Source organism: Accipiter gentilis, chromosome 4 (assembly GCF_929443795.1).
Source record: "Accipiter gentilis chromosome 4, bAccGen1.1, whole genome shotgun sequence".
In the NCBI taxonomy this organism is placed as follows: Eukaryota; Metazoa; Chordata; class Aves; order Accipitriformes; family Accipitridae; genus Astur; species Astur gentilis.
In genome coordinates, this window is record NC_064883.1 from 28,543,553 (window position 1) to 28,567,270 (window position 23,718).

The 23,718-nt window shown below is 41.9% G+C and overlaps 1 protein-coding gene across 13 annotated transcripts in view; it reads left to right on the forward strand.

Moving 5' to 3' along the window:
- KIAA1217 (KIAA1217 ortholog) overlaps positions 1-23,718 on the forward strand; it is a 372,331-nt gene that overhangs the window by 305,970 nt on the left and 42,643 nt on the right. For 9 of the 13 annotated variants that reach the window (XM_049799191.1, XM_049799185.1, XM_049799195.1 and 6 more), the window contains 3 exons: positions 11,391-12,223; positions 20,377-20,481; positions 20,915-20,967. In XM_049799191.1, the coding sequence (XP_049655148.1) occupies positions 11,391-12,223; positions 20,377-20,481; positions 20,915-20,967 (991 nt within the window). Of the gene's footprint in view, positions 1-4,105; positions 4,279-11,390; positions 12,224-20,376; positions 20,482-20,914; positions 20,968-23,718 lie in introns of those variants that run through there. The other 4 variants (XM_049799189.1, XM_049799194.1, XM_049799196.1 and 1 more) reach the window with 2 other exon arrangements.

Here is a 23,718-nt window from a genome sequence, read left to right on the forward strand (position 1 = left end):
CAAAGGCCTAGTATACAGGTTACTCCATACTGCAAACTCCAGCTGTTCTACAGAGTGTGCTTCTTTGACAGCAATAAAGCTGTAGAGCTGCCTGTCCCCTTTATAGTGGTTCATTCTAGCTAGTAGTTACGTGCTCTGTGGTGTGAGAGGGCTTTTTGTTTGTTTGCTTGCATTTTTTTTAAGAACTAGGGAGTCTGGAATAAGTATAAGAGAACTTTATGGCACTTGTGTCTACTCCAAAGCATACCTGTTTCACTGTGTGCCTTCAGAATCAGTAAACAGAGGGAGTAACAAACAGTATGTATGTTTAGGAGATGATAGTGTAGTCTGTACATAATCTCAAATCCAGTATGTGTCAGACAGCCAGAACTGTTCTGTTCCCTCCCTGTTTGTTGAGCTTGGCTTCCCAAATTCAAAGAGCTTCTGTAGGATTTCCAATCTTAAGGGACACACCATACACATCCTTGTAGGTATAAATATGGGCAGTGGGCTGGAGAGCTGGTGTGAGAAAGTTGAAGCCAATTTGAAGGAGTTAGTCAGGGTCATGGAGAGCAGTGTGGAGTGCAGGGTGGCACCAGCACAGCCTGCCTGAGTGCCGGGCTGTGTGTCACCTCCGTGCCTTTGTGAAGGACAGCAACTTGGGCGTCTGTGTTCTGCTCCCCCATTTTTGCCACGGGGAAGCACCTGACACTGAGATCCGGGTTGGATATGACCACTTTTTTGTTCCTCTCCTGAATGTTTGGAGGCAAAGCTAGGGGTCAGTCTTTCTCCTTTCATTGCAGAAAGTGGATAACCACACTGAGAGGTTTCTGTCACAGTGCTTGCCTAAGTATAGGGAAGAAAGATGCTGATGATGGTTCTCCAGCTGCCTTCAAGAGTCCTGTGTATGAGAGGCTGCAGATTTAGGAGGTCCTGCGGACAACTCCATACGTAGGTCTTTGTCCTCCTACACTGTTGGTTTCTTGGATCAGAATTAGAAGCTGGGTGGGCTATAGGACTGGTGAGGTGGCATGAGACCTCCCTTGGCAAAAAAAAACACCCCCCAAAAAACGCAAACGCAACCCCCAAACCCAGGAGAAAATAGTGCTTCTTTTGTAATACAGCTGTAAAAGCCATCATCAGCAAACTGTCTTTCCATTTGGATTCTGCTGGACTGAACTAACTTGTTGCATTTAAGCAAACCCCCATTGACTCCATCACCAGCTTTGCTCCAGAGTGCTGAGAATGAAAACAAGTCCTGAGTTAGTGACAAGCAATCCATCCTGTAAGTGTTTCCCTGTTTTCTGTCAAGGAAATGGTTGTTTACAGCAGTACAAGGCATTAACTGCTTAATTATTTCCATCCATGAAAGTATTATTAAGGGAATAGCAACCAAAAGAGCTGTTATCAGGAACAGAAAGAACTTTGATCAGCAGTCAAGCAATAAGTTACATCTATGCCACATGTGTATACCCCACAGTAGACTTCAAAATATTCCCTGCCTTTATAATTGTGGGTTTTACTGATGTTGTGTCTCAAACATTTTTTTTGGTTAAAAATGAGAAAAGCAAACAGAAAATAAATTATTGTGATGGGCAAATGGATGGAAAGGTCCAACAGACCAACATTGTTAATAACGTAGAAGAAAGTAGGGTGACTGCCGATTTAGCTCAGTGGTAACTTGGGCTTATCATAAACATAGATATTAACACTGATTTTAAAGTAATAAGCTAACCTAAACTTCCAGGCTTGATCTCAGTGAAGCATAGGGTGTTGTGTCTCTTAGGGGCATCCTCCTTGTTTACACAGGGGGTTAAACTGAAAAGGAACTCTTGTTCTGTACAGTACGTTATAAACAAGTATATGGCAAGTAATTAAACATGGGATAATACATGGCAAGTTAGACAAGGCTTGAGGGCTCTGATAAAGTAATTGAAATGGAAAGTGATGCTTGAATGGTTTGTATGCATTGTTAGAACCTACAAATTAAATTACAGCCTTGGTAATGATATATCTGTGCAATATTTATGATGTTGTGCCTGATGTATTTTAAAATTAAAAGAAGATTCATTCCTCTCATGAACAACTTTTCGTATGCATCAGATGTACTTGAAGACTCTTGCATATAGTGCCAGATGTATGGAGAACCAGTTATAGTATGTCTGATGTTCTGGGATATACTTTATCATACTAGAGTCCAATTACTGAAAATGTGCATCCTACCAGCTTGCAATTCATTGCAGAGAAACTGCAGTGAAATATAGTGGTCTTTTTTATCCTGCATATTAGCATAATAATGTGATTTCTCACTGCAGGTTTGTTAGCCTGTAAGGAACAAACATGGATTGAAGAACATACCCTGCAACTGTTGGAAAGCACGTGTGGCATAAAAGTATACTAGGATAATTTGCTTGTACTTTTTACTCTTGATGGTTTTGAGTCTGGTTGGTCAGCAGACCCAAGCAGCTTTTTAACTAGGTCAAGTATATACATCCATTCATTAAAAGGGGATGCTTGACTGGTTAGTTAAACCTGCCAAATATAAACCAGATGCTTCAATGGTAAATACTGCTTTACTCCTATACTGCAAGAAACAAGTGCTGACTGATTAAATTTGAAATAAAAATAAATAGGTTTAACATTGTTTCTGTGTCATAATAATACTTTATTATAGTTCTAGTGCAAATATTTAATAAAAATAATATTTTAAAGTATTTTACAGTGAAACTGAAAACTAAATATTGAAGACAAAATGAGTATTTTTTTTACCTTTCTGAAAAGACTGCTTATATTATACTACATATCAATTTTGTGAAGTTCTGGCCAAGACCAATAATGGCGTATAAATTTACAATGTACATTACAAATCAGTCTACAAAGCTGTAGGGCTTTTCTGCTGCTGGGCTGGGTGTAGTAAGGGGTGGCACACCTTGATTTTTAGTTTTCACTACCAGATGTGCTCTGATCTTTGTCCTGTTACTTAAATGCTTTGTGTCAGATTGTCCTTTTGTAGAGGAAATGAATGATGCCTCCGTCGCTGAGAGATTGAGAGCAGTACTGTGAAACAGAAACGTTACTCCAGTGAGGTCCCATTATGACTTGTTCTTTACAGTGATACTAGCTCACGGTCATGTGCTTAAATTGTATTTTGATTCATTTGAATGCCAGTCATGATGATACAGGCAATTTTTTAGTTGCATAAAACCAAAAACAAGCAAAAAAAACCCCAAACCCACAGCAAAAAAACCAACCCCCTCAAACCAGAAGATAACTGCAGGACTAGGAAGTGCTCACGTCATGAGATTTTCCCCTATGATATTTAAGTGCCATCTCTTTTAGACTGTAAAAACTGTATTTTTAAGTAGACATTTTCTATATTCTGTGGTCTTTTGGGGTGAGGGGATGGAAGGTAGGGAAGCATCCTTTCTGTTCTAAGGGTTTTTTTTGACATTTGCTTTCTCTATTGTGCCCTTTTTTTAAAAAAAAACAACTAATCATAATGGCTAGTGTGGTGTGCTGCAGAGATAACAATGAGATTGATTTATGGGAGCCCCAAAGTTCAGGTTAGCCAAGCAGCTCAGGTGCGGGGTTAATGAGTAGACGGCCTCCTCTACGGGAGGGGCTTGCACTTCCTTGTACCAAATGCCACTACCAATCTGAGTACGTGAAAAGCTTCTAAGGTTTATAACTGCTGTATTTTTTTCTAGAATTGTATGTACTGGGTTTGCTAAATAATTGGAGGTCTTCACCTATTGGGTAATTAATGTGTATGTGTTTATATTGTTGCCTTTGAAATGCAGTCTTACCTAAACAGAGGTTACTCACTCTTTTATTTATGGCTTTCCCCCTTGTGAGTCTCTGTTGTGCTTCTTTCCATAGTGTTAGTGTCTTTCTATACATCTTATAGGCACACATTAAAAAATGGTTGAGCGATTGAATCACATAGTGTTGCACAGTTTGTGACTGGGTGACATGCCAAGGAGGTTATTTAGTGACTAATTTCGAAGGGGAGGAGAAATTGCAGGCTTGTCATGTGGAAAAGTACTTCAGTCTATTGAAGCAGCATTACTTAGATGACCGGGTAAAGCAAGATGGCCTGCCCCTGTTGTGAGCAGGGGGAACACGGAACATTTTTACTGTTTCAAAACCTTTTCCCAGAAGGCATGGACATACAAAATATTATGTTGTAGACTGAGGATTTAGATTCAAGGCTGAAAACAAAAAGTGCTTTATTAGAAGAAGTGGAACCAAATGTTCATCTCACTGCTGTAGCCATACAAGTGATTTCCTTAAATAACAGTAAGTGGCTTTCATTATTTCAAAGCAAGAATCTTATCAAAGTTTGTTTTATTTGTCTGTAGATAACAATATTGTCTAAGAGTGTAATAAGAGTGCTACTGTGTTTAATTGTAGAAACAAATACCCAGAGTAGCATCAGGATAGCTGAAGAAATTATGCCTGAAAGAGCAGACTGTGTAGGATTTGGTCTGAAACAATCCTCTCTGCTTGTTTGCATGATCCATCTTCAGCATGCACATTGACTTAAAGGCAAGGTGAAGCAATCAAACATTATTTTTGATATTACCATTAAATTTGTTTTGTGGTTAGCTTAGAATTTTATGGATCTGTTTTACATTCGGTAAAAAGTGAACTAGGTATTCTTTGTTCTCCCCATGGGAGCTTTAGGATATGGTATGAATTAAGTTTATTTGTAGTCAGGGATATAAAAGGACATACTGAGACATGTAAAATACCTTGAGGTAAAACATTTGGATTGCTGTAAAGACTGCGTTCATGCACAAGTGTGTGTTAAAGATATAGGTGTAAAATAAGGGACAATAATGTTAAGAATGTGTTTGATGCTCTATGGCATGGAAAGGGAAGTGATACTGTGGCTGAGCTTCAAGCCAGTGTATGTATGGGCACTTACAACACGGCATCCTAAAAACTCTGCTCTTGAGGATGAAATAGTGCTTATGCCATGACCTTTGCGTACACCTGCATAACTGGCAGAAAGATATGGAGACTGGACATCGCAGTGATATTGAGTAGTATGGTGACCTGATTAAGATTCACTCAGGATGCCTCCTTTCTGGAAGGTCATGTTTATGTAGTCTTAATTCCACCTCCTAGGATAGTGAACATCATCTTCTGGTTCTCCTGTTTTGTTCATGTCAGCTTCTAGCCAGCTGAGCCTGGCAAAAAAAAGTCTATGAACATAGAAACTGGAGGACTGGGTGGATTCGCCATCACTTCCCATCACAGGCTTATCCTAAGGAACCTCTTATATTGTCTCATTGCAGTGTTGTTGAGCAAGGGAAAGAAAACCCATAGAATTAAGAACATAAATGGAAGAAGAAAAACCCAGTGATTCTCTTTCCATATCCATATATGTCCAATTCAATATTCTGTTCTGGTGTAATCAATCACTAGAACCAGAAAATTACAGTTTCATAGATATTCTGAGTTTTTAGCTCAACTGAGTTTTTAGCTCAACTCTTCTTTCACTATAATGCAGAGATTTTACAGCTGGGCATATACTAAAACTGTGCAAAAGGAGCTAAAGAACTGAAACCTAGATGCATGCTAAGAATGGGAAGTTAATTATAATAAATGCTGAGATTTCTCAGTGGGTTCTGCAACTCCTTGTCTGGAAAATTATCCAGGAAAAAACAATGGAAATATGTGGGACGTGTTAAGAACAGCTAGCTGGGTCTTGGAGTTCCCCATTCATGGGAAGTTTGAACATTTGAAATCAGTTTTATTTTACCAGCATGTGGTTCCCATAATGAAAAACAATTGTGAACCCTGGCAGCTCCTACAGCCTTGTACGGTGGGGCCAGACTCAGCTGAGGCCAGGTCTCCAACTTAGCCGAGGTTAGCTGTTTCATGGTCTGAACTCTCTCTTGGGCATCAGGGGTCAGTTCTTAGCCAAAATTGCCAAGCAAACTTCTAGTCTGGAAGCACTGCTGAAGAGTGATGGGCATTGAAACCCCTGGCATGTCTTACTACTTGGTCTAGAAGATCACCCCCAAACTACCAAGTACCCACTCTGCTGAAGAGACAATGGAAGAGCTAGGGTCCCTGTCCCAGGGCAGACTCTGACCAAGTTGCCCCAGGTCTATGAATCTGGAAAGCCAAAGCTCTAAAGCACTCCAGGGGTGTCTGATAAGAAATAATGTCAATGTTTTGACTAAAATCTACTGGATGTTTTTTCTCCCAACTTTTGTCTTTACTGATGTTTTTACCAAATGTTTCAGCTCTTTTGGATTAGCATTGTCTACTGTACTGAAAGTATTTTTCATTGGAAAGTTCCTGACCAGAAAAAGCTAAAATTTATGCTAATGTGTTTGCAGTTTTCAAGTATGGCACTGGACAGCTGCAGGAACCCGCAGCTGCAGCCAGCCTGGGGGTTTTTTTCTGTAATGACCCAGTAGAACAGGAAAATTTATAGGAATTAAAAGGCATACTATGAGAAGGCAATAACAGACAAATGTGACAACGTCTCAGTGATGTCTGATAGCATAAGGATTTGGCTTCAGACAGATAGTCATGGTGGAGATACTAAAAAAATTTTGTTTTCAGACTGTTTACCAATTCTGTAATTTTCAAGGGCACTATTTCTTATTGGAAATTATATTATTTCAGAAATATTAAAACCATATATGATAAGTTTTTTGCAAAAGCAGATTTGTGCTTTTAGCTGTCGAAACCCAACCTGAATGAAGTATCAGTCATGACAGAAGTGGTATCATACAGTGCAACTACTGATTAAACTGAGGTTTTTGCACAACTAGTACAGTAAAGCTGTCGATTTATTTTTATGAGGAAAGAACAAACTAATGGATTGTATTGTTGTTGGATTTGAGGTTCTTTAATTAAGTCTTTCCTGATAGAAAAGTGAAGGATTGCCTCACTTTTTAGAGGATTTTCTTCTGGTGAGCATTTTCCATAAAAGGTCTCTTTACAGACAGATGAATTTATCAGTATTGTATCAGTACTTAGTGTTTCTGTACCTTTGTCATCAAAGAGTCTCCAAGCTCTCGATAAAATTCTTTGCAGGTGTCCTCTGTTTACTGTTGGGTGAGCCAGCTTGAGGAGCATAGGTGCAGTTTCCTTAGGGAAACGCAGGATGTCAATGGGAGAGTAACAAAAGTAATAGCTTCACATGCCTGAGAGGTGATTAATGGAGTCTGCTGAGAACTCTAGGGTGTCTCTGAGAGGGTGTATGGATAAGCTCCATCTAGGGAACATGCTCCATGTAGGTATTTTGGCAGGCTGAAGTCCTTGGGGCAAAGCCAGTTGCCGTGTTCTCTGTTGGTGTAGATGAGGCCTGGGAGAGCAATGGGAAGGGCTGCCAGGTCAGAAACTCTGGCCTGCTTTTCCCTTTGCCTGTGTTTTGCTATGAGATGTTAGCAGATAATGGCAGTGAGTCAGGCTGCACCTCCAATATCCAGCTGCGTGGTGAGGTGAAGGGTTGGTGCAGTGCTGATGAATTAGTGGTAGGCTTAGTTCTTACTACTAGCTGGCATTGCCCTGGTGTGTGTACAGGCATGGGTCCCGTGCCCTGTCTGGTGTGTGCCACAGGTGCAAGTGATATGTTGAGGCAGCTGGAGAGACAGAAATAAGGATAGTTTCTTCACTGTGAGATGCTCATGTTGGGACGGACCATGAGAGTGACCTATGAGGCAGGACACCGCTAACAAATTTAGAATAAAGATCAGCATGGTGTTGTATTGGTCCTGGTGGACAATAAGACAGGCTGGATTGTACTGCAGAAATCACCAGCTGTTAAGCCACTGAATAGCAAGTTGCTCTTTGCTATCCGTAAGGCTTGTGATACCATGACTCTGTCCTTTCAGGGGAGCCGTGCTATTTGAGAGGCCAGGAGCTGCCACAAGCTTTGTATTCTGCTGTGTGCAGAGTCTCTGGGTCTGCCCACCCTTTATGTGAGCTACCAGGAGCAAGACTCTTTATAAGGTCATCCATGTGGGTGGATGGATAGCTGGTCTGCTACCTTTCTGCATATAGTCATTTTCAAAATGCAGCGTTACTGAGTATGCCAACTAGTTTTGAAATAAAGAACATAACTGGTTTTATATTATGTTCACTCTTCAGTATACAAAGACACTCTTCAGTGTCTCTATTGCTCTGTTTTAAAAAAATTCCAAATCTGTATCTTACAGACTTAAGTGCTGTTAGACTGACCAACAACCTCCATAGGAGATTTTTAAACGTGGTGTGATCTTTTTTGCTACAGAAAGTGAAAGATTCTTAGTGATGCCTTTCCCCCTCAAATGTTGTATACAGAAATTGTTGCTAGCTGTGTGCCATATTTTAACCTAAGGTTTGACAAAACAAGTTTTTATTTCAAGGATTACAGTCTACAGGCAGTAAGAACAAGGAAGAGATATGTGCTAAAGAAACCACACCCTTAGGCAACCGTATTACATGGCTGCAGTCGAAAAGCACGATCCTATGCTTGCACTAAAAAATCTTCCTTTTGCCCTCAAAGCAATTGGCTGTGATTGCACCTAGTACTTAGAGGCTCAGATAAGCCCAATATCCTCTTTCTCTGTCTCTGAGCCATGCAGTTGAAGTCCAAGAAAGTGGCTCAAGACAGCCTGCACATTTGAGTACATGTTTTCATAGAGCAACATGGGGGTTTTGTGGTGGAGGACAGAAGAAGAAAAACAGCACAGAAAGTGGGGTATATATGAGAGAGAGTAGTGTGCCTTGAGTATCACACAAAAGATGTACAGATAAGAGGCAAGAACAGACCATCATTCACATTTCTAAAGTTGCCATTAGCAAAGAATCTGGAGATTTTGGAGAAGAGAGAAAAGTGGAAAGAGAGACAATATCGACCACATGGCAGAAGACACTGTAATCCAGCCAGTAAGGCTGCCTGGCTCCTGGTCACCAGCTCATGTCCCTGCCCGGCCCATACGCCCCAGTGCACCTGCCCTGGGCACCCTGGACTCTGTGGCTCCAACTGCTCTCCCCTTCCCTGCGCTCCACCCAGGGGCTGAGTCATGGCTTAAAATAGAAAGTGAACTGTTCAGGAAGGGGCTGTCTGCCCAGGCGTTTGTGCCCTGCCCAGCCCAATGGGGTCTTGATTCAGGCTGTGTACTCCAAGTGCTATTTTAAAGCAAAAGTAAATAGCATTATATATGTCAGTACTCAGACACAGGGTTTTGAGCAATAGCTCAGCCCCGTATCTGAACTCAGTTCCATCTTAAAGTATGGCAATATCTTAAGGTGGAAAATAGGAATTTTTCTTTGACAGATTTCTTTGACTTACGAGAAATGAATGAGCATACACAGGAATATGAAGTCCAGAAGTTAGGGGAAATTAAGCCTGTTGCTTTCAAAGCTTCCCATGGAAATTTTCCCCTCTCTGGAAGGTAACATTGGAATTTTCCTCTCACTGCAACCCAGCCTATCCCAATGTCTATGGTTTCTGTGCCAGATACTATTGCATCTATTGTAGCTCTAGCTGAAGCAACTGAACAGGGCATAGTATCACTTGTACAGTAGAAACCAAGAAGGATTTTCTTTCTCCAGGCTCTTCTCTCAGTGCAAAACATCTGCAGCTATCCCTGGAGGCCTGATCCCAAAGTCAGTAGGAGTCTTTTTGTTCTGCTGGCCCACGTCCAGAGTCTAAATGCACAATACAGCTCAGTCTGTTGCAGTGTTTCTTCAAGCCAATAGAAAACTATGTTGAATGCCCACTGATAATTTTATGAATACTGTTTAGTTATATTTTATTTTAAATTCCAAACTACAGTAATTCTCTGTGCAAATGAAAAAAATTATCCCATGTTACCCTTTGGCTTGATGACTTTTGTCTGGCTAATTTATGACCCATCCTAGCGTGCTCCTTCTTGCAGTTACACACTTATTTATTATTGCTGCTGCCACAATTAGGTTATCTCCTTTCTTCTTTCTGGTACCTGATACTCCAGACTTTTGATCTCTGGCCCTGGGGAATGTCATTTGTAATTCCCAAGTGCGGAGCCTGCTGTGATGAGAACAGCTATTGTTTATATACTGCCATTTCAATTTCCTTACCAGTGGAAAAACCTGTGGTGGGGCAGGAATAGAATATAATTTCTTGCCTCATCAGCCATGGATCACTGTAACTGCAATGAAACCGGTCACATTGTCAAACTAAGGAGCAAGAGGGGAGAAAGACGGTGAAGATTTCTGATCTGCAACTTCCACTGCACATTAGTGTGTGCTCTGTAACTTTAGGAACATGTAGTCAGGCTTGGTGATGCTCAGTTTTCTATGATCTCTTGGAAGTGATGGAGAGGGAAGCTGAAATTTCCAATACAAATTTTAGAAGCTGTAATTTTTTTCCTTATGTAGTCGGGGGAACCCAGCTGACTCTTTCATCTCCCTGTTTATCCACCTTACCGTAACGGCACCAGAGCAGGCACATGATGCTTGCTAGAGGGAGAATTTATCCTGTCTCTGTCATTGACAATGTTCAGCCACCTAGAGAGGTCATTGCTGGGCAGAGTGAGATGCTACAGTCTCAGAAGCACATGTATCCATTGCAGATTTTGCCAAGGCCTCTGTTAACAAAGCACTAATACGTTGGTATGGAAATTTTCCCTCTCTTTTCCTTGCTTGTTCATTCCTTACTGCTGGCAGTTATTGTTCCTGCTTAAAAAACTATGATAAAATGTTCAGTGACTTTCTGAGTGCGTGCTCCACAAACTGTCTGAAGCACTGCTTTGCAATGAAGGAAACCTGTGGCACATGTTTTATAGGGTCAAAATCTTTTCATGCAACTTGACTGTGTTACAGTCAATAAATTCTTGTGTGTGTTGTTCTCCTGCGCTTTGTGTATCCTTTGTGTAATAAAAAGCACATCAAGTTATTAGCAAAGGCTAAATTCTGCGCTGAAGCAAATGGCCAATTAATTGTAGTATTTATTTTTCTTGTCTAAGGACTTTAGGTCTGTTTGTGATGCCAGAGCACCAGCATTTTGTTCCTGATTTGGAATCAGTGAACTGTAGTCTGTGTGTCTGATCAATAAACTGTTTAAGTCTGTCACTGGCTAGATGTACTTAGAACACCCGGCACTGAAATCCCTAATTTCAGCTTCAGTAGCTGTGAATATCAGATTAGGGTAAGGTGGTATTTGTGTAAGCAAAAGCATTTTTAGAACTCTCATGTTCCTTTAACATGCAGCCCATTTTATTGCTGCTTATAGTTGTTATTTTCTTTAGGCACTGAGATCCCAAAGTGTTTTATTTATGCAGATGACAGATTACTTGGTCTTGAGGGTTTGGGTTTTTTCCCTTTTTTTTCTGTAGATGTCAAGGTTGTCACAACCCACATCAGGTTTTGCTCATCCACTAATTTTATATCTTACATGTTTTTCCTTTTCTTTCCAGATGCAGAGGGAAGTTGCTTATGCGGGCCGAGATGGCCCAAGTGCTTCCCGCCCTGGATCTGCCACGCACCCTCCTCATGCGATGCCTAGCTCTCCACCCTCCACCCCGGTGCCCCACTCCATGCCTCCCTCTCCGTCCAGGATTCCGTACGGCGGGGGCCGGCCCATGGGTGTGCCAGGCAATGCCACCATCCCCAGGGACCGGCTCTCCAGCGTGCCAGCCTCACGCTCGATATCACCCAGCCCAAGCGCCATTTTGGAGAGACGGGACGTGAAGCCAGATGAGGACATGAGTAACAAAAACCTTGCCCTGATCCGAAATGAAGGTCTGTACGGTGACCCCTACTTGTTTCATGAGGGGAGGATGAGTGTGGCTGCACCCCACTCTGGACACCCCCTCGATGTCCCCGATCACATTGTAGCCTACCATCGCAGTGCCATGAGATCATCAAGCACTTACTGCAACCCCTCTATGCAGCCTGAAATGCTGGAGCAGTCCTTGTACAGACAAAAGTCACGGAAGTACCCGGAGAGCCATTTGCCCACTCTTGGCTCTAAAACACCTCCTGCCTCACCCCACAGGGTGGCTGACATGAGAATGATCGATATTCATCCTCACCATAGTGCTCACATTCCCCCCCACACCATCCAGCCTGACAGGTCTTCCCCCAGCCGCCAGTCCTTCAAAAAGGAGCCGGGACCGCCTGTGTTCGTGGACGCGAAAGCACGGAGCGCCCTTGGCCTCCCAGGCATGGCTGAGGCAGTGCCGTCTCCGGTCGACAAGCAGGCTTTTGGCTATGGGTCACCTGCGATGCCCAAGGACAAGGAGACAAGGTAAGGCAGGGCCGGGGCTTAATTCATGCAAATGAGAAACGTTCCTAATCTGCACATCTTGTAACACCCAGGGGACGATGTAATGTGCAGGAGGCTGCTGCACTGGGCTGCAGTGTTTATTAGCCGTCTGTCAAGGTAGTTAGTAATTTAGAGGAGATGCGACACCACCCGTTATTAATCTGAAAGTATTGTCAACCCATGATGAATCCCTAGTTATTTTCATTTGTGTAAATTTCAGTCATTGGAAAAAATATAATAAAATAAAATGATTAAGTAGGATTTTTCTTTCCAGACAACCAGATCATGTTACAAGAACAAATGATGTTCTGTTCCCGCTAATAAGGGAATATATTTCACCCCTGTTAAGAATGACACTCTGATATTACAATTTTGGTTCTTTATGGAGTGGAGTTTTTCTCATCTAGTGTTAGGAAATGGGAAGAATTTATCATTACTGTCTTATCTCCTGTAAAACATGAATTTGCATAAAAATAGGACAGTTGTTTATAATAATGTTCCTCGAGGGGAAACTGCTGAGAAGAGCAAGTCTGTCCCAGGGAAGAAATTGAAACACAAATGTTGTTCCCAACGATTTCTCCAGCATCACAGATAGTTGGTGACCTGACTGTTGTTAACTTTTGTGTGCTGACAATGATGACAATGATCTCTCCTGTCTTTTTAAGGACCAGATTTACTCAAAGGTCTGTGAAGGCTTCTCCTGCCATAGACCCTGCCCTAGGAGAGAAAATCGTTACACTGCCAGTCGGTTGCTGTGTATTTGTATGAGTTGCGCTAATCTCTAGCGTTAACTTTTATAGAGCTCTTTAGGGAAGTGAAGATGAATAGCTGGAAAATGCTGAGCTCACAGAGGCCAAAGGTAACTGCTGACTGCCTTAACCACTGGGGAGATATGGAGCTTCGTATAGCCCCCAAACTTCCCTTCCACCTGAGCAACTTGCTCAACAATTAGTCGCCTCTGATGACACTTGGCCAGAAAAAAGAATGTGTTGTGAGGTCCATTGGTGGGGAGAAAATGGAGGACAAAAGAAAATCAGCCATCCACAGAAATTCCGGGCTTATAGTGTGGTAGTTATGTTGACACAAGGGTAAGAGTTAGGGCATATTACAATCTAGGGTCAGTGAAACCTGATTTGTATCTACTTATTTCCAAGAAAAAGATGCAGGTACTTGAAATTTCATTTCAAGCTTCCATTATCACAACTAGGAAATAACTTGAACTACATTTGCCAATTCTACTCCAAGAGATAGCTTTCAGATTGAAAATTTTACAAGGTTCATCTTAGAGAGTTGAAAATAAGGGAGGACACCAACAACTTTACAGTCCGTGTGACTTTCTCTCTCCCCTCTGGGTATCTCATCTGTTCACTCAGCTACACAGATATGCACAAGGTTGTGTATTTGTGAACATATAAAGAGCAATTATCCAGATAGATCTGCAGCTCCTTAAGGGGAGCTTTGCACCAGGAGTTTTAGTCCTGGTCCCAGAATATATTCACAGTGATGAAAATAGCATTTGCATAATTACACTTCCAAATAAATACATGACCTTAAAATTCAGCATGGTGTGTATTAGTCACATGGCACTGAAAAAAATCACTCTGAAAGCTGCCCTTATGGATTGTGGGTTTTTTAACCTTGAGAAAGTGTGACTTTAAAAAAAATCATTGTAAATACCAATACCAAGCAAATGGGTGTTCTTTCTAACCACTGCAATATTAAGAATTGGGTTTGGATTCTACAGACACAAAATGCTCTAAGCCTTGTTTTAGCTTTGTAATTATTTCATAAACTTTGAAAGCAAACACTGTTGAGGATATCCAGGCTGAGGTGCTCTTTTGCTGCTTCAGCAGGGGCTGAATTGTTACAAGGTTGTTAATGAATACCTGAAAAGTGACGCATATAGTGGCAGAAAGGTATACCCTACCTTGTTGTGTAGGACTTACAGTTTATACCCATAAGCAGCACAGCTGGTCTTGCTTCTGTGAGTAAGAATATTTTGGGATTGGAGAGATGGGGGTGAATTCATCCTCTCCCACGCATGGTAGAACAAGGTCTTCCAGGTCTGGTAAAATGAGGTGTGTGCTGCTCTGTCACGCATATTATCCATTTGCTGATGACTGTGCAAAAAGCCTGAAAAACAGACCACAGAAAGCGAATGGTGGTGTGTTCGGTCAGCCTGCATGCAGACAGTGGAAGGTGTAGGGTAGCAGCAAAAGGGCAGATTGAGAATCTGTTAGCCTTGGGGATACTGAGGGAGGTCTTTTGCATTTGTTCACTGTGACAAGAGAGACTCCCCACCCTGACTCATTCAGGAGCGGGCTGAGGACCCTGCAAGCATCAAACGCATCATCTCAGCACTGTTGTTCCTTCAGTCCCTGGTGAAGTGTGCTGAGAACAAAGCAAACATCGCTTGTGCCATCTCTTTGTGGAAATCACCTTGAAGTACCACTGTCACAACCTCAGGACAATGCATAGTTTAAATATATGTCAGAGAAAAGATTAAAATGGATAGTGACAATGCCAGAAGTTAAACTGAATCTCTCTTCCACTGTTAATTCTCCTTCATTTTTTCCAGTCTGGGGCTGAAGTGGGATATATACGTACTTTATCAGAATATGTTAGGTACTTATAGCACATCAGACCTCTCATTGACCGTATCCTAGTTTTATTGAAGAAAATGGGTCCATTACCTTTGGAATGTTAACTGCAGCAGATGTGGGTCTACAAAAGATGAAAACCGGTATTTCTGATCTCTTGGAGTTTCCCATTTTATTTTTGCATTGCGGAAGCCAGTCTCATCAAGCCTGTTATTTAAGCCAGAGTTGAGGGGGATTTAATTGCTTCATGCAATACTTTCTTGTATCTGTTTTACCGCTAGTATTTTCAAGGTAGCTACTTCTGCAGTATAAAGCATTGAATAAATTCTCACATTGAATAAATTCTCACAGTAATTCAGAAGTAACCAGAAGAGTTCCATATAAAGCTCTTTTGCAACAGTGACAAGAAACAAGTTCATGGAGTTTTAAAAAAAATATGTTGGTATTCATATACAAAAAAATATTAGAAGTTGTAACAGGTTGCAGCAGTTCATCTTCAAGGGGTCATCATGCCTTAAATCTGAGGTTTACAGGAAGAATGAGTAAATTTTTGTGAGTGAGCATGAGTTGTTTAAACAGTGATTTGCGATCATATTTTTGGATGGCCCATTTATGTAGCTTATGGTGGACAGTTCTGGAAGTTACTATAGGCAAAGCAGATGTTTAAATGTTGATAAATTGGAAAAGAAGCAGTTTACCCAAAAATGCATTAAATTAAATGCCATTTAACTTACATTCTTTGCATTTAAAACACACATGTTGCAAAGTTCTAGGTTATTTGATAGTGCTGAATACGTATATAATATATGCTGCTACTCACTAAAATACAATCCTTAGAATAGAAAGGTAGCTGTTTAGAACATTTTTCTTCTAAAAGCTTTTCAGGAGTGTACTGTGGTTGTCTTCTGCCTGAACACAACTTTTGTCCCCTTCTTTTTATGCCACATTAGTGAGAAAAGATGATGGTAGAACTGAGCAAAAAATGTGATCAAGTTCACAGCTTGTGGCTTGCAGTTCAAGACTAAAGTGTAATGGCCACATATAGGTTATTGGATATTGTTCCCATCACAAAACCACTTTATTATTTGATATGTTAAAGTATGGATGGACTCTCTATGCATTAGGAGAAAATGGTCATACTCTAAATCCATGGACAGCGGCAGACTCCATCAGCAATGCGCTGAAAATTGTATAAGAAGGGTGGACTTTGCAGGTATACCCCCTCAGACACTTTCCGTGGGGCCAAAATTGCATCTTCCTTTGTGAAAGATGTTGAATAACCAGGCAGAAAAAGATGAATGCAAATGACCTATACAGGATGGAGGAAAGGTAAGCTGTAGTTTGGCTTCCTTCTGTTGGAGGAACAGTTTGTAGCAAGATGAGATGCAGGCTCTTGGATAAGAGTTGTAAAATAGTATGGTAGCTGGCAGTGCTTCAGATGTTCCCTTTTCCCTTTAGTTTCAAGCTGTAGAAAGTTTGCGTTTAACCTTATTCTTAAAAGATTGAAATATTGACCTGTGTGTATTTTTCTCTTGGGAGAACAGCAGAGTAGAGAAGAGTTCTGCTGGTCTTTGCTTCACACCCTTCTAGCATATCCACTCTGGTGTTTTGGGGAGACTTTGGAGTAAAGTCTGACTGTGCCACTTTCACTTGGTTCTAGGGAAGCCAGTGGGAAAGACAACCTACTCCTGTTTCCTTTCTTTTCCCAGTGAGACAAAATAATTTCTAATGAAATGTTTCTCTCATAGTGTAATACAGAAAGAATTGTATTTTTCCCTGTCTCTGACCCTCTTTTTGATTACTATACAGACTTCACTTGGGGTTTAACTATAAAATATGAAGTCACTGAAAATCTTTCTCCAGGATAGTGTGCCAAATAGTTCATGGTGCCAGACTTGGTATTTGAGTACGTCTGTTATGGATGATGCACTGCACAGCCTAGGGTCGGACACGAACATGAATGAACAGTTACACAGCCCAGCTCTAGTTTTCATCTGTACAAAATATCTTCTCAGTGATGTGAATATTAAAGATTTCCCCAGGAAAGGGAAGGAACATGCAAGTCATGCTTAAATAGCATCGCTGTGAGAGGTGGGTACCAATTCAGCAATACACTGTACCCTGCTTGGGATTACTTCCAGTTAATTGCAGTAGAGGGAATGACATGAGACCTCAGTGAAGCTGTAAGGAAGAAATCTGGTGCTGAAATCTGATGTCTCAGTGCACAGTCCCCAGAGAAGCAAGGGCTTGTTTTGCTGTTGCTGAATTCGGGGAGCGAGATGCTAAGGCAGGGCGCCAGTGCCTGGACATACCCAGGGCTGGGGCTGTGGACCAGGCTGCTGGGGAGAACCGGTCTGGTGAGCCAGCCGTGCCTGGTTTGCTGGCCAAGGTCTGTGACAAGCCAAAGCCAGGTCTGACAGAGAGGCCTGCTAGAGCTGGGAGTCGCTTCTGACCTTGCCCCCTCCCTTCCTCCCCCACCATGCCACCACCTCTGACTCTCCCAGCATTCACAGGAAAACAATGAGAAACAATGCCTTTCCGTGCTCAGGCTGATAAAATAGCCATTTCTTTCCCAACTGCTGTAGGAGGGGTCCTCCCTGCTCTTCCGGGGTGGTGAAGAGATGCGGATTTATCTGGGAAATTAATGCGGGAACAGAGACAGGGTTCAGCCTTCTCATGCTACCACCGCCGGCAAAGGGGCACCGCTCTGTTCTGTTCTGCCTGGCCCTCTCTTCTAGTGCTCCGTATCCCGGCCTGCCCTGTCCGCGGGGGCCCTGGCCTGCCCCATGTCACTGGAGTGTCGGCCTGCCCCGTGCTGTGGGTGCCCTGGCCTGCCCGGTGCGGGAAGGGATGGTGGGGCAGGCTGTTCCCCCCACCTCCCTTCTCCACAGCAGGGAGCACAGCGAGAAGTAGAGCATAGAATGTTGAGAACCAAAAATGTGCAACTGTCATGACAGTGCCAGCATCCCTGACAGACCCCAGCCTGGCACAGTCTGAAGAAAGCATTCGTTTTCTCCCTCCGGAGCCAAGGTTGCTCCAGCCCTTCCCAGGGAAGCCAGAGGGGAAGGGGGTGGCTGCGCAGCCCGTCCCTGCCCCTCCAGGGCCATGCGGCGGGTGGCGGGACTGGGCCACCAGCCCTCCAGCCACATCAGCCCAGGGCACGGCCCTGCCGCCGTGCCAGCCGCGTCCCTCCCTGCCCTCGCTGGAGCGTGCTGCCTCCCACCGCCTTCAGTCGGACCGCCAGCTCTCCGAAAATCTGGTCGTTTTATTTAATGCCTAAAAGGCGCCTCCTTTCAGACACCTGTTTTTGAAATGTTTGGTGCTGATGGCCATAACGAGTCTGGGTATTGCAGTGAAACGATTACAGGAAAAATCCTGCCTTGTCTTTAACGGAGTAACTCCAGAGCACATGTAGATTCTTCACATTCTTAATGCTTTTACCATATGAAAAATAATGTGCTCTGTGCAATTGATTCCAGTATTTCATTCGTTTTTCATCATCTCCTATCTCTGGAACATCCCTCTCCCTCTTAACAACATATTTTCCTAGATTTCATGGCAAAGGACAAGATCAGCTTTGTGTTGCCATAATCTCTTTTGAAGCAGAAAATTGTTTCCAGATTATCGAATGTGGGATGGAAAAAACATCATATTTATGAATCGGTAAAACAGATAGACTTTCAATTGAGTTTAGTTCCAGGAAGGTTTTGTGATGATTAGCTGGGAAAAATAAATGTTTTCATTATTAAGTGTCAAAAATGCTGCATTAAAGTTTGTTAGAACGTATTTATCCCAGGCTTTTAGTACTTGTTTTTGTTCCAAAGGTTACTGTAGCTTGAACCAGTTTCTTATTTTAAAACTTATAATAGTGGAAATTCTGTAATGTATTTCTTGGTTTGAAATGAATTAGGTCAGATTCACTAGTCTTCTCATCACCGTTCAAAATACCTTTCAACATGAAGACAGAAAAGTAAGACGCGCACGCTCTATTAAATTGCAGTAAGAACACGTCTGCCGGCTGGGCACTGACTGAGCACTCTCTTCTTCCCTCCTTGTGTCTGTTAGCATCTCATTACTTGTTTTGCTGCCCTGTTTTCTCAACGTCTGGGTGTCTCGGAGTCTCTCCTGGCTGTGGTATCTGTGTGCTGTCCCAGCAAACCTCTATTTCGTTCCCTGAATGTGAATGAAATACTTAGCCTGGATAATCTGGCTGCCTACAAGCTGGGCTGGTTACTTGCTTTGTATCATGTCAGCTTGCTTTTGCCTGGTATTGGTACCTACATCTGAGTTTATATGGACCTTATTGATTGGCATTATTGCTTTGGCCACCAAACGGCAACTGGAGCTGGGGCTCCCAGAGCTTAGCTGCTCCCATGTACCCAGGACGCTGCGGTGGTGGTGGATGGCCCCTGCAGCAGGCTGACTCTGGGGCTGAGTGTGTCTGTCCTGTCTTCTTTCATCAGTCATTGCTGCTGGTCTTAGTCACTTGCTTTTCGAAAAGTTTTGTTCCCAGTCATGTTCCAAAATCACAGCCTGCTGTTAGCATTTGCTTTTGTGTGTCTCCCCAGTCACTTAACTGCTGGCATATAGGGATGCATTTTCATATGGTCCTGCCTGAGGTACCATATTGATGTGTGTCTATGTTGTGGTGTGTCATTGACATACTGGCATGTGAAAGTAGGCACCTGTGTGAGCAAAAAGCTGTTCTGGAGTCCACCGAGGAAGTCACCTGGTACCTGACTAATATATGCATTTATGTAAACAGATAAACGCACAAATGTTAGCCTTCCTATCCAAAAAAAGTCATTGTTGTTGCGTAGTGGCCTTTGGTACCTATGAAAACACTGACCATACCTATTATAGTTCTTCATCTTTTTTCTCATAAATTTTAGAATTTCTTGGGATATGTGCATGAAGGCAAATCTGTTTTATGATACTGTTGCTGTACAGTCTGCATTTGGTGCCCTGTGCCTTTCTGTCACATTGCTGTCCTTTCCAAAGCAGACAATTGTGATGTCAGGTGCAAAGGATTTGGGCTGCGAAGTAGTCAGCTTGGGCAGATTAAATGCTTCGCAGACAAATATCCTGGGTTTTGGGAAAGTAAAAATAGTAACAAGAAGTGTAAAGTCTTTAATCCTGAAACCTTATACACAGGCAAAACTATTGGCCCAGTGTAGGTAAAAGAGAAAATATATGTAATGCTGAAAAAAATTATTTTTGCTAGTTCCGAGAGGCATTAACTGATTGTTTTAGGTGCCTGTCTCATGAGAGCATTAGAATTTTATTATCTAGGTGGTTGTTTGTTTTGTTCTTTTTTAACCAAGCAGATGTCTTTTTTATTGTCTGTTACCATGCAAAAGCTGTCCAAACCAAGATGTGGTAAGTTGCTGCAACAAGGTATATGCAAACTGGTACCCATGGGCCTTTGCACAAACTCTGTAGTGTCTTTCCAATCCTGTGGTAATCATTCACCTAGAAAAACAAGTCTGAAAGCAAATATATCTGGCTTTAACAAACGGTTCTCTTGTCTTACAGAGAGAGGATACAAGCCATGGAGAAACAGATTGCCAGTTTAACTGGTCTTGTTCAGTCTGCGCTTTTTAAAGGGCCAAATACAAGTAATAGCAAAGATGCTTCTAGGTAAAAAAAGAATTCATTAAATCTGTTTCTCTGTAATGATTTTAGTAATCAATCAACAAAAATAATATTTGAATGTAATAGTAAAAAACCCTTGAATGCTCAATCATTTTTAAATATCTTTATCATCCCCATGAGAATGCTAGGCAGAGAGGAAGAATATGCCAAATGATAGATGGAGATTAACTGCATTACTTTTCTTTGTGTTAAAAAGAATTAATGTAGCTACATCTCTGTGCTTTCTACTGCTTATACACCATTCCTTGCTTAACTTGTATTAAAAGCTGATTTAAAAAAAACCAAAACAACTGACAAGCTACTGGTGATTTAAATTAAAAATATATATAGACAAGGCCATTTAATTTGCTGATTATAAACTTCACTACAGTTCTATTGTTAGTAAGTTAAAGTTATGATTTTTCTTTTTATTACTTAGTGAGAAGATGATGTTGAAAATTGTGTCCAGCAAGAGCAGCGTTGACACTGCAGGTAAGACAATTCACTTTTAATTTACAAGTCATTCAGGTATATGAATATCTCTAACATTACTACCATCCCAGCTTATGGAAATGTCAAATTTACTTAAATTCCCATAGCTGTACTGTCAGAACTGAAGTTTAAGTTCAGGATATGGGAGTCAATCACAGCTTTGTTAAGAGAGGAATTTCTGACAGGTTGAGGTGGTCTTTGGAATGAATTTCACACATGCACTGAATGGTTTAAATGAGATGCAGACTCTCTGCATATGGTGAATTTTCCAATGACTCATCCCATCTATAGTATATATCTGTCATTAACCCCAGATGTGTCTAGATTGCTCTAGAAGGCTAAATATTTCATTCCTATTCTGGTCACCTGAACTTTTCTCTAAGGTTCTTCTGTCAATAGGATGCTATGGATGTAATGACACTAAGGAATTTAGCAGTCAGCAAGATAGCACTTTCCCTAATTAAGCCTTATTGATCTGTTACTAATTATTAGCATGTGCCTAAACTGTTCTCAGCAAGCATCAATTATGAAGCCAGTAAAAGCTGGTCTTATTTTAGTTTCCCACTTGGAGAGCTGTTAAGTGTTTAAAAGATGGAGTTAAGGCTGTTGTGAAAGAACACCTCCATGTGATTGGAGCTCTTTGTGTATGGGCTGCTGCTGGAGATGTCTGCAGGGTATGTGTGTGTTTATATGCCTCCTCTTCACCCTTTGTCATGCACTGAATGCAAATAAAGGCAGTTCCCTAGTTCCTGGTAATGCTCTTCCCACAGGGAGGTCTGTGCTCCGGCAGGTAGTAAACCACACACATTTATTAGCAAAACTATTATGTTCTTAACAAGCCTTTCTGTTGGAGCTGTTAGTTCACGTTCAGGATTCCTGTTTATCTGGAATTGCAGTATGTCCTCCTAACTGACAGAAATCAAATCAGACCTGGAAACTATTGAGCATATGCAAGAGAGAAAGAGCTAAAGTCCTGGTACTGGAGCTTTGCTCCCAAGCCACTCTCTGGTCCTGTTCCAACTCTTCCCTTCCTGCTGGCCCCTGGATGGGGAGAGCAATACTTAAGGCTGTGAAGAAATAAGTTGTAATTTATCAGTTTCAGACAACTTACTGAAAAGTCCACCATTTTTCAAAACAGCTGCAAAATGCTCTTAGACTTTTCCCTGTTCCAGTGTCATTACACACAGAGAATTTATGGTATTTCCCACTTGCATAGGCCTCGTCTCGTACAAAGCACCTATGAAACCATCACATCCTGCACGCACATTGCCTTGTGTTCCTCTTTGTATTGTACTACTGTTTGGCCTTTCAGCTTTCCCTGTGTTTGTACTAATTCAGATAAGTACTTTGTGGCAGGCACTGAGCTGGAGATCCTGATCTACATGGGCCCTGGTTTGAGTGGGACTTTGGACCAGATGACATCCAGAGGTCCCTTTCAACCTAAATTATGCAGTGATTTGTGTGTGTGTGTGTGTGTCAATGTGCTCTCAATGAAATGAGAAATGGAATAATATTCATTGGGAAAATGGCCCTACACAAAGCAAAGGCGGGGATTCCTCAGTGTGAAAGTCATGCCCAGCCCACCAGAATAGCATGGTTCATCTGACCAGCAACCGTTTCCTGCCACTGTTGTTCCCAAAGACTCCTCACTCACTACCTTATCATATGACTGAATGCATGTCCCTGAAAGGGCAAAATTACATCTAACAGCTGCATGTCCAAACGTGGGGGGGACGGAGGGTGGGTCGTGTAATTTACTGTCAAAAGACCAGATCAGCATCTGTCACGTACTGACAGAGTCATTGACTTTGTCACACAGCCATGCCTGTATCCAGCATGTGAGTAAGGATACCAGCGTTCAGGTTGTGCAATAGATGCCTTTCTGATCACCTGGGGGAGATGGGGATAGGGCAGTGGGGCCAGCCATGCAGCTAGCTGTCTGCAAGTTTCCCTATCAGTGCTATAAAGTATAGTTGCAACTCCAGCATCTCAATCCCTAAATCCTGTCCTTCTAGCATGACTCAGCCACAAAACTAGATTGTAGTGTGTAAGGGAAAAAAGGTGAGATGCTAACCCCAATATACTACAGTATTGTAACCCACATCAGCTATTATTGAAGACTACTGTATAATAGAATAGTCCTGTATAATAGAATAGTTTGCTTTTGCACTTGCTTTTGAAATTGCGCGTGACAGGGTCTAATAAGTCAATGCAGTCCCTGCTTACTTGACAATTAGGCAATCTGCCAGAATATGTTACAGAATGTTTCTCCTTTTTGTAAATATGCTTGGGTTTAAAAGTGCCAGCAGCACCTGGAAACACTTCTGCTGACCGCTGTTTTGTTCTTCAATTCACCCCAATCCTTATTAAGTATAGCCATTTAGACAGTCGACTCTTACTATACAGTTCCACTTGACAACTGTGCACTGAGATACCAGTTTTAGCAATTTCAAAGTCTATTTGAAAGAAAAAGTAGTGTGAAATGTTGATTGAGCAGTCCTTTCTAGAGCACTGGTAAGCAGAAACGTGAATTGCTTCCCATCCTGAACAATAAAACATCTGTGCAGGATAAAATTGGCTCATCAATGTTGAACCAACATTGTATTTTATAGTATGTGTTCCAATGATAGGAGACTTTCATGCAAAAAATAGAGAACTAGCTCACTTGGGAAGGGAAAGAAACCCAAATTTCTAAATCCTAGATAACTCCATATAACTAGATTGTGAATACTCTGGTATTTTATATAAACC